This window comes from Quercus lobata, chromosome 10 (assembly GCF_001633185.2).
Source record: "Quercus lobata isolate SW786 chromosome 10, ValleyOak3.0 Primary Assembly, whole genome shotgun sequence".
In the NCBI taxonomy this organism is placed as follows: Eukaryota; Viridiplantae; Streptophyta; class Magnoliopsida; order Fagales; family Fagaceae; genus Quercus; species Quercus lobata.
In genome coordinates, this window is record NC_044913.1 from 6362262 (window position 1) to 6376247 (window position 13986).

Sequence of the window (13986 nt, forward strand, 5' to 3'; positions counted from 1 at the left end):
AAATTGTAAGAAAGGTTAGGAACATTAAAGACATTAGGAACCGAGAGATTGAAGGTCGAAACGGAACCTATATTATGACCAGACATAGTGGAACCATTTGCTGTGTGAATATTAAGAGGGTGTGGTGCAGGTTTAAGTTCAGAAAATAAGGACGAGTGAGGAGTCATGTGATTGCAACAAGCAGAATCTATAAGCCAAGAGGAATGAGACATACCAGATAAAGCTGAGAGAGAAGAGGAATAAGATGCATTACCAATCATACAAATAACATTGGCGATGATATTTTTAAGATCATCTGTGGACATGGTGAAAGAGCGTTTTGAAGACTTAGACTATGCAGAAATGGGAGCCATTGGTTGGACACTCTCAGTGTTAGCAACAGTAGCAGTGGAGATTGACACAGCTGATTTGTTGCGATGATAGCAAGTCTCAATATTGTGGCCAAAACATTTGCAAAAATTGCAAAAACATTTGCTAGATTGTCGGTGACGATTATTGCAACAACAAGAAGACCTGTCCTTATTTTTCATTTAGAAGCAAAATATGCAGAAATGGACTGTAAAAATGAAATCTACGCGAAAAACTGGGTAAGGAGCACCTAGATTGCAAAAAGTCAACTCTGAGAAAAAGTCAATGGTCAACAATCAAAGTCAAAGTCAACGGTCAACACTATGATGACGTCAGCAGGATGGCGTAAGCTGAAGACCTCAGTTAGGGCTGACGTGGATGATGACGTGTAATGATGACGTTAGCGATGACGTCAGCAGGTGCACAACAGCGCGTGGAGCACATGAGGCGCGTGAGTCAATCCTCGCCGGAACTTTGGTTGGCGCATAAGGGCGCGTGGAGAGTTCGATGAGGCTGATTTTTCTCCGGTTATGTAGACCAGAGAAAGACGATTCTGATGACGGCGGCGGTGAGTTGATCGGAGCAATACTGATGGCGCGTAAGGCGCGTGGACAAGCTGCGGAATCTTTGACCGGTGCGTGGAAGCACATGAATGGTCAGCTGATGATGATTCCGGCGACTTTTGTGTAGATCGGTTGAAGATCTACCCGGTGATAGGTCTTATGTCTTAATCGGAGATCTGGTGTGGAAGATCCGACAGAAGTAGTGATCTTGGTGGCGGTGATCGAGCTTCTGGCGGTGAAGATTCAACCTTTGCACCTCTGACGGCGGTGGAACAGTCAGGAGAGGGCACGGAAAAGGTTTACTAATCGATGAAGTCGAGGCAGCGAAAAATACCAACGAAGACAGGACTATACAACACAAGAAAATTAGAGTAATGGCTCTGATACCATGTTAGAAATACTGAATGATTGTATTGTATTTCTCAAGTAATAGAATATACATAAGTGCCTTTATATAGGAGGTAGAATGTGCAGTACAAGTAAGTGTGTTATACAAGTAAACAAGATGGGCCTAATGCCCACATACCCTAATACACGTTAACAGGTAGCTTTGGTGGTGAAGGTGGTGAGTTTTTTTTGGTGTTTCCGTTTGGAAGGGGTTGGAGCAATATGGATGTTACATTTGGGCCTAAAATTTGCGGGAAATTTTACATTTTCTTCTCTCTTTTCCGGGCAAGTGTATGTTTCCCTTGTTGATGTTCCACAAATTTTCAACTTTTATATATATAAAAGGCCGCTTTGGATGCTCATGTCATGCCCAACCGCCCAAAGAATAGTATCAACATGAATGTGTATAAGAGTCAGCATGTGACTAATTATACGCTTCAATTCGCAGGATACGAACGCGACGTGTGGATGCTAGACACGTGTAGTGAAAAGAAGGAAAATACAGACTGGGCATGAAAATGTTACACGCTAGAAGGTAAAACACGATATGTGTGTGATGCACCTCAATTTGAATTCCACAAAAATGTTTGAATATTTGATTAATATTCCAACACTTTATGGTGGTATATTCTCTCTTTCTGTAGGTTTTGGACACAAATGTTGTTTTCTTGTATAGTTACGCCATTTCTCCTACTAGTTACCATTGAATATTTGGCTCCTTGGACCTTGTAGGCACATAGAAGTGAGTGGGTTCACTCAATTTGAATCTTGATTTGATGATTTCCTTGGTTAGCATCACTCCTCACAGATGAAATTTTTTTCCCATTCTAAGAGAGAGACTTTATGAAAATTGATTCATGATATACATATGAAGAGATAAACTATGAGTCTTCCCTTAATAACGCTGATGCAATATCACGAATTTTTATATACATCAATGAGATTATTTATATATCAAAACTATTGAAATATATATATATATAAATGTATGTATGTAGTTATATTTCTAAGTTTTGTTTGAATTCAATGATGAATTTGAATATTGGATAACAGATGATATAAGAATTAGGGTTGTCCATTGGTGCTAAGATAATTAGTCATTATCACACCACATATGATAAAAACTAGTTGAGGTTGGTGGTGGCAGTTTTCTTTGGTATATATATAAAAGTCATATTAAAGATATGTTTTAAATATAGATTATATACTTTTGGTGAGATAAAAAAATATTGATATATTTATTTTAGCCCCCTTAAGTAAAAATTTCTAGTTGCACCACTATTTGGCACTTGCCTTCTTTTCTTTACATAATTTTTCTAATATGAGACATTATAATTTCCTTGTATTTTTGTTATTAATGCATACATTATTAAGTAAATTTAAATTTTTGTTTCTGATGTGAAACTTCATTGCATTTCGGTTCAATATTTATTAGGTACCATACTCTTTTATTTATTTCCAAATACCATTCTCATGCCAAAATGGAGTGGATAACAAAGAGAACACTACAAGAAAAAATATATCTTTACCATCAAGTTGTACACATCATTTCTCATCACTCAATTAGTTGACACAAATTCCATAAAAAAAATAATAACAAAAAGAAGTTGACACAAAAGATGGGCATAAGCCCAATAAAGAGGGGATTGTTGGGAATTTTATTTATGTGCTAAAAGATAGGCCACTCATAACTCTCTCTCTCTCTCTCTCTCTCTCTCTCTCTCTCTCTCTCTCTCTCTCTCTCTCTCTCTCTCTCTCTCTCTCTCTCTCTCTCTCTCTCTGAATTTCTCTATGGTTTCACTTTCGAATCCATGTTGCTATGAGATTAGTACTTCTCTGATTTTCTCACATTGATATGATTTTAGGATATATTTTCTCTCTTTTTTTTTTTTGGTTCTGATCTCTTATGTGTTTTGATTAATACGATCTTCTTTTATATTTTCTGGTTCTTTTAGATTGGGTTTCGTGATTGTAATTGAATTCATTTTAGGTTTCTGATAAACTTTTGGTTATCATTTTGTTTGTAAGGAAATTGATAAGGTAATCAAAAGTTTTGAGACTGATAAAGAGATCAAATTCCTTTTGCAGTCGACAATTGAAGAATAGCTTTCAAATGATTTTTTCTAACAATGCTTCAAATTCCTTTTGCAGGTCTCTCTCTTCATGAGCCAATTCTCTATATCTCACCTCAGCATACATTGAGAATTATAGAAACAATTGTTGTATCAAACTTGATAATTTTTTCTGGGGAAACCAAATTAATCAAACATATGTTGAATATATATAATACAATATGTGGCAACTTAAATGATGACTTTATATAGGTGTGGGGCCAAAGAAAGTGTAGCCCCAGCCCAGGCCCAGTTTATCTTAAGGTCCGCGGCCCAAGCCGAGGAGAGCCATTGCCGAGGACGACCTCCTGCTCGGCACTTCACTAAACGCCCAAAGAAAGGAGCAAACTGAGTGTAGGGGCGAGGCCAGGGAAAAAGTAACCAACACAGTAATACGGAATTCAGCGTCTGACAAGCCCATGCCCATGCCCATGCGCTTTTCCAGCAACTCCCAACCACTCTAGGTATGGGTCGACTGGACAGGCCTGCACCCCAAAAGTAAAATCAACACGTGGACGCCAAAAAAGGGGGATGGAACACCAGTATAAAAGGAGAAGAAAATAAAGCTCAGGGGGGTCTTACAACTCTTGCTAAAAAAAAGAAAAGGGGTTTAGCTAGGGAAACCAAACCCGCCCATACAGTATTTCCCGTAAGAACTACTACTAAACAGCTCATCTATGCCCAAGGTCGTACCTTTGAAGCCCACTCTCTACAAATGATATTATGAGGGCCTCTTTTTGTACGAGCCTAATACTGTCTTGGGATCGTAACAAATTGGGTACCTACAATTGGCGCCGTCTGTGGGAAGGTTTGTGTCTTGGCATAGATGATGGTTTGAGATAGTACCCGTGTCGTTTCTACCAGCCACTTACAGTGCTCTAGCGTAAAGCTTCGATAGGGGCTATGATTCTTGACTAGGGGCTACACTTATAGCGTCAGCCACGCAGATGGTTCAAGCGGCTCGGCCGAGGATTTCATTCCCTTAAAGCCAAGGCCCCATAGATGAGAAAAGCAAAAATTACAAGTTTTGGACAGAATCAAGGTCTTGCATGGTCCTCGGACCCAAGCCTCTGGGGAAACCAACTACTTACAAGCAAAATTACAAGTTTTGGACAGAACCAAGGCCTTGCATGGTCCTCGGACCCAAGCCTCTGGGGAAACCAACTACTTACAAGCAAAAGTACAAGTTTTGGACAAAACCAAGGCCTTGCATGGTCCTCAGACCCAAGCCTCTGAGGAAACCAACTACTTACAAGCAAAAGTACAAGTTTTGGACAGAACCAAGGCCTTGCATGGTCCTCAGACCCAAGCCTCTGGGGAAACCAACTACTTACAAGCAAAATTACAAGTTTTGGACAGAACCAAGGCCTTGCATGGTCCTCGGACCCAAGCCTCTGGGGAAACCAACTACTTACAAGCAACAAGTTTTGGACAGAACAAGGCCTTGCAGTCCTTCTGAAACCAACTACTTACAGAACCAAGGCCTCCTCGGACCCAAGCCTCTGGGGAAACCAACTACTTACAAGCAAAAGTACAAGTTTTGGACAGAACCAAGGCCTTGCATGATCCTCGGACCCAAACCTCTGGGAAACCAACTACTTACAAGCAAAAGTACAAGTTTTGGACAAAACCAAGGCCTTGCATGGTCCTCGAACCCAAGCCTCTGGGGAAACCAACTACTTACAAGCAAAATTACAAGTTTTGGACAGAACCAAGGCCTTGCATGGTCCTCGGACCCAAGCCTCTGGAGAAACCAACTACTTACAAGCAAAAGTACAAGTTTTGGACAGAACCAAGGCCTTGCATGGTCCTTGGACCCAAGCCTCTTGGGAAACCAACTACTTACAAGCAAAAGTGCAAGTTTTGGACAGAACCAAGACCTTGCATGGTCCTCGGACCCAAGCCTCTGGGGAAACCAACTACTTACAAGCAAAATTACAAGTTTTGGACAGAACCAAGGCCTTGCATGGTCCTCGAACTCAAGCCTATGGGGAAACCAAGTACTTAAAAGAAAAACTACGTTACATGGGCCTTAGAATCTATCCGAGGAGAACTCCCCATTAACAGTTGGGTTAATCCCTACACTGAATGGATTCCCCAGTCTACCCTCGGACACTCAGTACCAAAGGGGTTGATGCAATATAGAGCAATATGCTACCAAAAACACAATTGAGGTCCCTCACTGCTCGGCTACCCTCTCGGATGAATTATTTAGAGTTTATCTTTCTCGGACATTTGTCTAGCATGCATCGCACAGCGCTCAGCCGTTATCCCGGTTAGTTCCAATAGTTTAATTTATTGAGGATTACCATTGTTATACTTGATAATGTCAGTAAGTTTAAACTAGTAGGAGTTTGTTTTAAGGCATTTTTCTACTCCAAGTATCATCAAAGGCGAGCGTATATTTAATATTCATTCACAAAGTAATTGCTGCCGAAATGAAAAATATTTAGAAAGAAATAAACTCATCTTTTATTAAGACAAAGAAATAGTATAGTGTACAATGAAAAGCTGGAATAAGCTTATACTAAAGCTAACTACACAAGTGAAAAGAAAAGATACGATAGAATGAAGATAAAGTCGAAGAAAAAGTGCAGAGGAGAGATTGGCTGCTGTTCCAAGATGCTGTTTAAGGAAACCATTCCTCAACACTTTTACATGCCCATAACTCAGGCAGCCAAAGAGCCCAACTTGGGGCCTGCAACGTTGAAGAAAAGGTGCAGGGAACCTGATCTCAGGCTAACACCGTTTGAAGAAACGGTGCAGAGAGCCGGAGGTGGAGGAGCCTCCGTATAACCACGTCTGCGATAAAGCAGACGGCGCTGATGGCGGAAAACCTTACTTCTGATGCGTCAAGAGTCTGACGCGACCAGTACCTGCTTCGGATTTTGGCTAAAAGAGGTAGAAAACCATCCTCGCCTTACCAAGATGGAAGATCATCTTGAGTCTGTGTCCACCTTGTCCAGACCACACCACCTTGAGCTTCGGAGAGATCCGGTGCCTCTGTGGCGGGTGCAGTTCCTTCACCCCTATACGTGCCTTAGGCATATTACACTAAGGATGGAGAGCACTAAATATGGAGACTGTGATTATGGCTGAAGGATTGCGGCTGTAAAGAAAACCGAAGGGTTTGAATGTAAGAGGAATAACCTCCTGTCCTACTTATTTAAAGGGAAAGTAGGAGATATTTAATTTACGCAGAGTTCCAAAGAATATTACAGACAAGGAATAGTGGGCTCAAGTTCCAACGCCATTCGTGACCGTAGGATCTGAAGATCCTCGTGAAGGAGCACCTCGAGCGTAAGGGTGTTAAAGGACCCCGCGTGAGTGGGTGAAGGAATGCCTCTTAATTTGACACGTCCCCCGTGTAAGTGGAAAATGCAAATATTAATGGAGTGTAGAATCAGAGCAGGCTATGATGCAGGCCCAACATTATCAAAACCCTCCTCCCCAACTAAAAAATCGGGCAGCAGGCTTTTGAGGGGCTATTGTGGGGCCAAAGAAAGTGTAATCCCGGCCCAAGCCCAGTTTATCTTAAGGTCCGCGGCCCAAGCCGAGGAGAGCCATTGCCGAGGACGACCTCCTGCTCGGCACTTCACTAAACGCCCAAAGAAAGGAGCAAACTGAGTGTAGGGGCGGGGCCAGGGAAAAAGTAACCAACACAGTAATACGGAATTCAGCGTCTGATAAGCCCATGCCCATGCCTATGCGCTTTTCCAGCAACTCCCAACCACTCTAGGTATGGGTCGACTGGACAGGCCTGCACCCCAAAAGTAAAATCAACACGTGGACACCAAAAAAGGGGGATGGAACACCAGTATAAAAGAAGAAGAAAATAAAGCTCAGGGGGGTCTTACAACTCTTGCTAAAAAAAAGAAAAGGGGTTTAGCTAGGGAAACCAAACCCGCCCATGCAGTATTTCCCGTAAAAACTACTACTAAACAGCTCATCTATGCCCAAGGTCATACCTTTGAAGTCCACTCTCTACAAATGATATTGTGAGGGCCTCTTTTCGTACGAGCCTAATACTGTCTTGGGATCGTAACAAATTGGGTACCTACAATAGGCTTTTTAAATGTTGACACAAAAAGATTGCATCAACCAAAATGTTGACATGGATTCAATCAACAAAGTATATACATATATATATATATATATATATATATATATATATATATATATATATATATATATATATATATATATGTATATATTGACATGGAAAAGATATTAGTTGCTACCAAAATAATTTATTTTTAATGTCAAATAAAGATTTTACGTGTCACAATTTATCACATCACGATGTGGCAACAATTTGGTTGATGCAAAATATACGCTTTTTGCATAATCTTTTTGCTTTTAAAAGTTCGACACTAAATGTCATTTTTCTAGTAGTGTAGATCTTTCTAGCCAAACTAAACTTCGGGATTCTTCTACTACTAATATGTATCGTGTCTATATATACTAGCCAAAATATGGAGTTGCAATTGCCATAAGAGGAAATTTTCTATGAATGGTTAGACCGGTAGATTCAGTCATGTCCAAATCCTTTCCTATTGCTCCATCAGGCAATGTCCATTCAAAGTTGCGCACAAGATTTGCCATAACAAGCTCAATGGTAGTTATGGCAAAGGAAATTCCGGGGCATCCCCTCCTTCCCGCTCCAAATGGGATCAATTGGAAGTCATGTCCTTTAAAATCTATTGAAGAAGTTAAGAAACTTTCTGGTTGAAACTCCTCTGGTTCGTCCCATAATGTAGGGTCTTTTCCAATTGTCCATACATTGATAATGACTTGAGTGCCTGCTGCGATATCATAGCCATGTATTTTTGCATCTTGAATTGATTTTCGAGGAACTAATAGTGGAATAGGTGGATGAAGGCGAAGAGTCTCTTTGATTATTGCCTTCAAGTAATGCATTTTATCCAAATCATCCTCAGTTATGTCCTTTTTGTTGCCAGCAATCTCTCTCACTTCATTTTGCACCTTCTTCATCATCTCAGGGTGCCTTATGAGCTCTGTCATTGTCCATTCTAAAACCGTGTATGTAGTGTCAGTCCCAGCAGCAAATGCATCCTATAACAAAATACGGTAAAATATTAGAGAAAGCCGTCAATATATATGAGGAAAGAGTGTGAAATACCATAGCCTCCTACACTAATATAGACCCTTTTGCAGTCGAGCATATTTTCTTTCCTTTTTATTTATTTATTTATTTTATAAATCTTTTCTTCTGTATGAAATTAGGCCATCTAGTATTACCGATAATGTCCCTTGTCGACCATTCCAAAATTTTTTTTTTTTTTTTTTGCTGAATGACCATTCTAAATTATTCTACCCCATTTAACTCCTCATTAGCTTGACAGCTAAACATTGTTGCTCAATTTTGGGTGGAAACTTAAAAAAAAAAAAAAAAAATTTTAAAAAAAATTATATATATATATATATTCTACCCCATTTAAGAAATAAGATTAATCTAAAAATAATTAATAACAAGCTGGATACAATAAATTTGTGTAAACAATTATTGTTCATTTATCTTTATAAAAATCATTTGTCATGTTCAGAGGTTCCACTTCATAGTTCACTTCACTAATGGCAGTCCACCTGTATCCTGTTTTTAATTTTTAAAGTAATCAAAGTTGAAGATGAAAAAATAAAAATAAAAACAGACATCTCATAATGCTGCAGTTTGTGGAGTATAAAATAGAATAGTGAAAATGAATCCGAAAGATTTTTTTTTTTTTTTTTCTGCTTATCATGCCACTGGCTACTTTTGCATCGAAGTAATGTCTCACCTTTTTATTAAAATTAATACAAACTTCAAGTATTTTTTAAGTATGCCCACTCTTAAAACATGAACTACGAGATGTCTATAGACGATGTATTGTAAAAAGTGTGTAGTAGTCAATGCCCATTTATCTTTTACCTCTAAAAAAATGTAGTAATTTGGACATAACCATACTTCCCACGCAATGCTCAACAAACCCATTTCTTGGTGATTCATAAACCATAAACCTAAATTATTTAAAAAATCACAAAATTCAATAATTAAATTATGTGACTAAAAATACTTGTATACAAATTTATAAATTGTCATTTAGTGAATTGGAAGAAATTTCCTTTTGGAGCTAAAATTTTCCCCTTAATGAATGAGAACACACAGGGAGAGAGAGAATTTTCTTACCAGGATTAAAGCCTTAATACTATCTCTGTCGACAGGGAAACCAATCACGTTTTCCTCTTGAATCCAAAGCAAAATGTCTACAAAGTCTTTTTGGTCTTCATTTTCTTGACTAAAAGTAAAACCACGGTCATGATCCCCTTTCTTCTGACAATTTATATGCTCTTCAATTACTCCTTCTAGAAAATCATCTAATTGTTTAGCCACTTTCTCTGCTTTGGCATCAAAGCCATTGGCACGGTTCAACCAAGCAAGCGATGGAATATAGTCCCCCACGTTGATAGCACCCAACAACTCCGCAAACTCCCCGAGAAGCTCCTTGAATTTCTTTCTACCTTCCCCTTCACCATACTTTTTTCCCAAGGCGACCCTACATACTACATCATTAGTAAGCTTTGCAAATATTTCACTCAAATTCACAGATGAAGAAGAACAGGACTCTTTGATTTTGTCAATCATCAGGAAAGTTTCCTCCTTTCTCACAGAGCAAAAGGACTGAACCCTTTTGTTACTTAAAAGATGTAGCACAAGTATGCTTTTCATTTGCCTCCAGTACTCACCGTAGGGGGCTGAAGCCACATCTTTGTAATTGTATAATAGTTTCTCTGAGATGCCTGATTTGGGTCGGTCTGCAAAGTTGAGGTCTCGGGTCTTCATGATCTCTTGGGCAGCATCAGCAGACGAGACAACAAGGACTGGTACGCTGCCAAAGTGAAGCAGCATGAGAGGGCCATGGCGCTGAGCTAAGGTTTGGAGTGAACGGTGAGGCTGCAAGCCAAGTTGGTGAAGGTTTCCAATGATGGGTAGCTTTGGTGGTGATGGTGGTGAGTTTTTTTTGGTGTTACCGTTTGGAAGGATGGAATACCATTTGAATAGGAGTATGAAGATGAAGGCTAAAATTGTTAAAACAGAGGGTTGCAGCAAGAAGGATGTTACATTTGTAACTAAAAATTGCAGGAATTGTGACATTTTCTTCTCTCTTTTTCGGGCAAAGTGTATGTTTAAGCTTTTGGGATCTGATCTTCTTTGTTGATGTTCCGCGGTGAGTCAACTTTTATACTTGTGCCCACTGTAAATTGTCTCAAATGAGATCTAGATATTTACATTATGAACGCGAGGAGTGGATCAGATATGTTAGTATGGATGATCGACACGTGTAGTCCATCTAGTGAAAAAGGCAAAAACGTATAGCTAGAAGTTATAACTTAGAAGTTATAACTTAAATCACGATGGGATCCATCTCAGCTAATAAGCTCCACTAAAACTTGATGAATATCTGATTATTATCCGCATCTTTTTTGTGGTGGTCCCCTCTCTTTCTATATGTAAGTTTTAGCCACAAATGTTGTTTTATTGTGTTGTTACGCCCCCTTATAGTATCTTTAATAGTTTATGCAAAAGTAAAATATTCTCTATAATAGAAAATGAGACTAAAAAAAGCCACTTCAATGGATTCTATGTATCCAAATTTTTTTTGGCTCATGAACAGTAGCTCATCAAGTCTGATGAGCTACTGTTCATTTTTCAATTTTTTTTTCTATTATAATAATAAAGTGTTGAATAAATAAATGTTAGAAGATGTGTAATTGTTAAAAAAAGAATAAATAATAAATAATGAATAAAGAAATAATATTTAAATGAGATAGAGAATGGTGTAGAGAGGGAAAATTCCCGACCTATTACAAGCTGACACGTCATATTACCAAGTCCACAAAATACAGCCAATTACAAAACACCATGTATTGCTACTAGATTTTAATATCACTATTTAGAAGCCAACGGAAAGTTGCCAAGTGTCATGCAAAAACCAATCACGCATCAGCATACATGTAAGCGATGACACAAGCAGCCTCGCACGTGTAAGCGATGACACAAGCAGTCCAGCACGTGTAAGTGATGACACAAGCAGACCAATCAGGCTGTGACATGTGTCACCAATTAGACTCCGCCACATGTTGCTCACCCACCTCCAAACTCCTATAAATAGAAGCCTTCCTAATACATTTAAGGACGACCAAGACTCAGAAGTGAAAAAACTCTGCTAGAATCAAGCCCTAAAGCCTCTAACAAGTTCAAGAACTTCAACCCCAAAATTGGAGAACATTCGAAGCAGAATCATCCAAACCATCTGCCTAGATCCTAAAGTTTGCGAGAATCAAGCTCAAAGGTCCGAAAACATCAACAAATCACAAATCAGTGAAACTCTACGGATTCAAGCCTCCAAAGCCCCGAAGAACTTCCACCACAAACCTTCAAATACAAAGAACATTCGAAGAGGAATCATCCAAATTATCTTCCTAGATCTCAAAGTTCACTGGAATCAAACTCAAAAGCCTCTAGAAATCTCAAGAAATCACAAATCAGTGAAGCTCAATGGATTCAAGCCTCTAAAGCCCCGAAGAACTTCCACCACAAACCTTCGAAGACGAAGAGCACACGAAGAACACAAAGAACGTGAAGAACAAAGGATTTCCAACAAGCTCATAGCCAGAGATTCATTGTAATTCTATTCCAAAGATCTTCGATCCATTCTTCAGCCAAATTGAAGTATATTAGGTGTTCAAGTCAAAATCACATTACTACAAATCCAATCAACAAGTCTTTTAAGGAGATCGAATCAGAGGATAACTCTTTTGTAATCACAGAGAATTGTACTACACAATCATCAATACAAATTCACATTTGTGAAACTATTTTACTTGTTTGACTAATTTCGAACCGAGAAATTTAGTCGCTTACAAATGGGATAGAGAATTTGTTGGAAAGTGCATTTGAAAAAGTGTGTAGATATAGGTAAAAGTCACTGTTCATTCTCCAAACAGTGCAAAAATTTAATGAATTTGCTAGAGATGCTCTTATCCTGCTAGCTGCTATTTCTTAGTAATGAATCCATTATGAATAACCTTTGTTTACTTCATTTTGAAAGCAATGATGACTCGGTGCTCTCTACTCTCGTATTCTTGGTGGTTGTTAATTAAATTTATGGTTCAATCCATTATAAATAAGAAATGAGAGATAATTGGATTATCACTTAATAATTATTTTAGAAATGAAGTAAAACCACTCACTTCTATGTGCCTCCAAAGTCAAAAGAGCTAAAGATTCATATGGAACCTAATAATTTTCCACGATTTAAATTTTGATTTCCTTAATTAGCACTTAGCACGGTTCTTTAGAGACTGGAATTTTTCCCACTCCAAGAGAGAGAGTTTATGAATAAAATTGCTAGGGTATTGCTTTATAATATTAATTTCATCAGTTACAAATGATACATGCATATTTTAAAAGTTAATTCAAGAATATAAATAAGTCAAAAATCATATTTTTAAGAATAAAATCTCATCCAAAATAAGTTCGAACAATGTTTATTGGTAGGATTCATAAATTTTTTGGAAAATCCTATTCTAAAACACATCAAATTTGGATTGTATCAATGAGATTTTGTTAAAAGTTGCTAGAGTGATGAGGTTATGATCTACTTAAAGATGATAAATTGATAATTTTTTGCCCATGTCTTTTACATCATAATTAAAACAAAAATCTTGCTATACAAATTAAGGGGAAAGATTCCATAGTATGAAGATTACTCCAAGAATGAGCTCGGAATTTTTTTGGTTATGAATGAGTTCATTCATGGAGGAAGTTCTATAAAGTGATTATAAAGTTTTAGTGTCATTGCGCTAGCAGGCAAATATGTTTTTTGCTAAGGTTACAAGTCAAGTAGTCCTTTTTATTAGCATTTCTCTATTACTGATTAAGAGGAATAAAAATAGACAATAAGTGTCAAACAGATTTTTGGGTGACGAAAAATTTGGAAACAATTTTTTAGAACAATTTTTCAAAACCATAAAAATAAGCTATTACTTATTTACTTTGCATAAACACTATAAAGAAATTTAGCAAGAACTTGGAGTTGTGACAGCAAGTAGATGAAATTTTCTGTGAATGGTAAGCCCAATGCATTCAGTCATGTCCAAAACTTCTACTTTTGCTCCATCAGGCAATGCCCAATCAAACTTGTGCACAAGATTTGTGAATAAAAGGTCATTGGTAGCCATCGCAAATAAAAGGTCATTAGAAAACATGGCTATAGACCAAACGGGCCTATAGCTGCATTTTTAGGGTCTATAGCTGCGTTTTAGAAACGCGGCTATTGCCCTCGTTTTTTGTAGCGAATACGATTCTTGGGCATCCCCTCCTTCCAGCTCCAAATGGGATCAATTGAAAATCATGTCCTTTAAAATCTATTGTAGAATTCTAAAATCTCTTTGGTTGGAACTCAGCTGGAATATTGTCCCACAATGAAGGGTCTCTTGCAATTGCCCATGCATTAGTGATAACCATGGTACCAGCAGCTATGTCATATCCCTTAATTTTAACATCTTGGGTTGAT

At 38.2% G+C, this 13986-nt stretch overlaps 1 protein-coding gene across 2 annotated transcripts; it reads right to left on the reverse strand.

Annotated features, from left to right (window-relative positions):
- Positions 1-7639: 7639 nt before the first annotated feature.
- On the reverse strand, positions 7640-10642 carry LOC115964097 (cytochrome P450 71A3-like). Of its 2 annotated transcripts, XM_031083419.1 has the most exons (3): positions 9597-10642; positions 8113-8485; positions 7640-8031 (listed from the first exon to the last, which is right to left on the reverse strand). In XM_031083419.1, exons 1-3 carry the CDS (start codon positions 10560-10562, stop codon positions 7874-7876), a joined length of 1497 nt encoding a protein of 498 aa, XP_030939279.1. In that variant the 5' UTR covers positions 10563-10642; the 3' UTR covers positions 7640-7873. The 2 variants fall into 2 exon arrangements, with proteins under 2 accessions (XP_030939279.1, XP_030939278.1); XM_031083418.1 differs by having other exon boundaries at positions 7640-8485; positions 9597-10641.
- Positions 10643-13986: the final 3344 nt, after the last annotated feature.

What these genes read in the sequence shown, in the direction of transcription:
- LOC115964097 (XM_031083418.1), bottom strand. Translation starts at nt 10,562, where the DNA reads ATGTCACAATTCCTGCAATTTTTAGTTACAAATGTAACATCCTTCTTG. An exon ending in GTATTAAGGCTTTAATCCTG is followed by an intron (nt 8,486 to 9,596) that starts GTAAGAAAATTC and finishes ATTTTGTTATAG; the next exon opens with GATGCATTTGCTGCTGGGAC.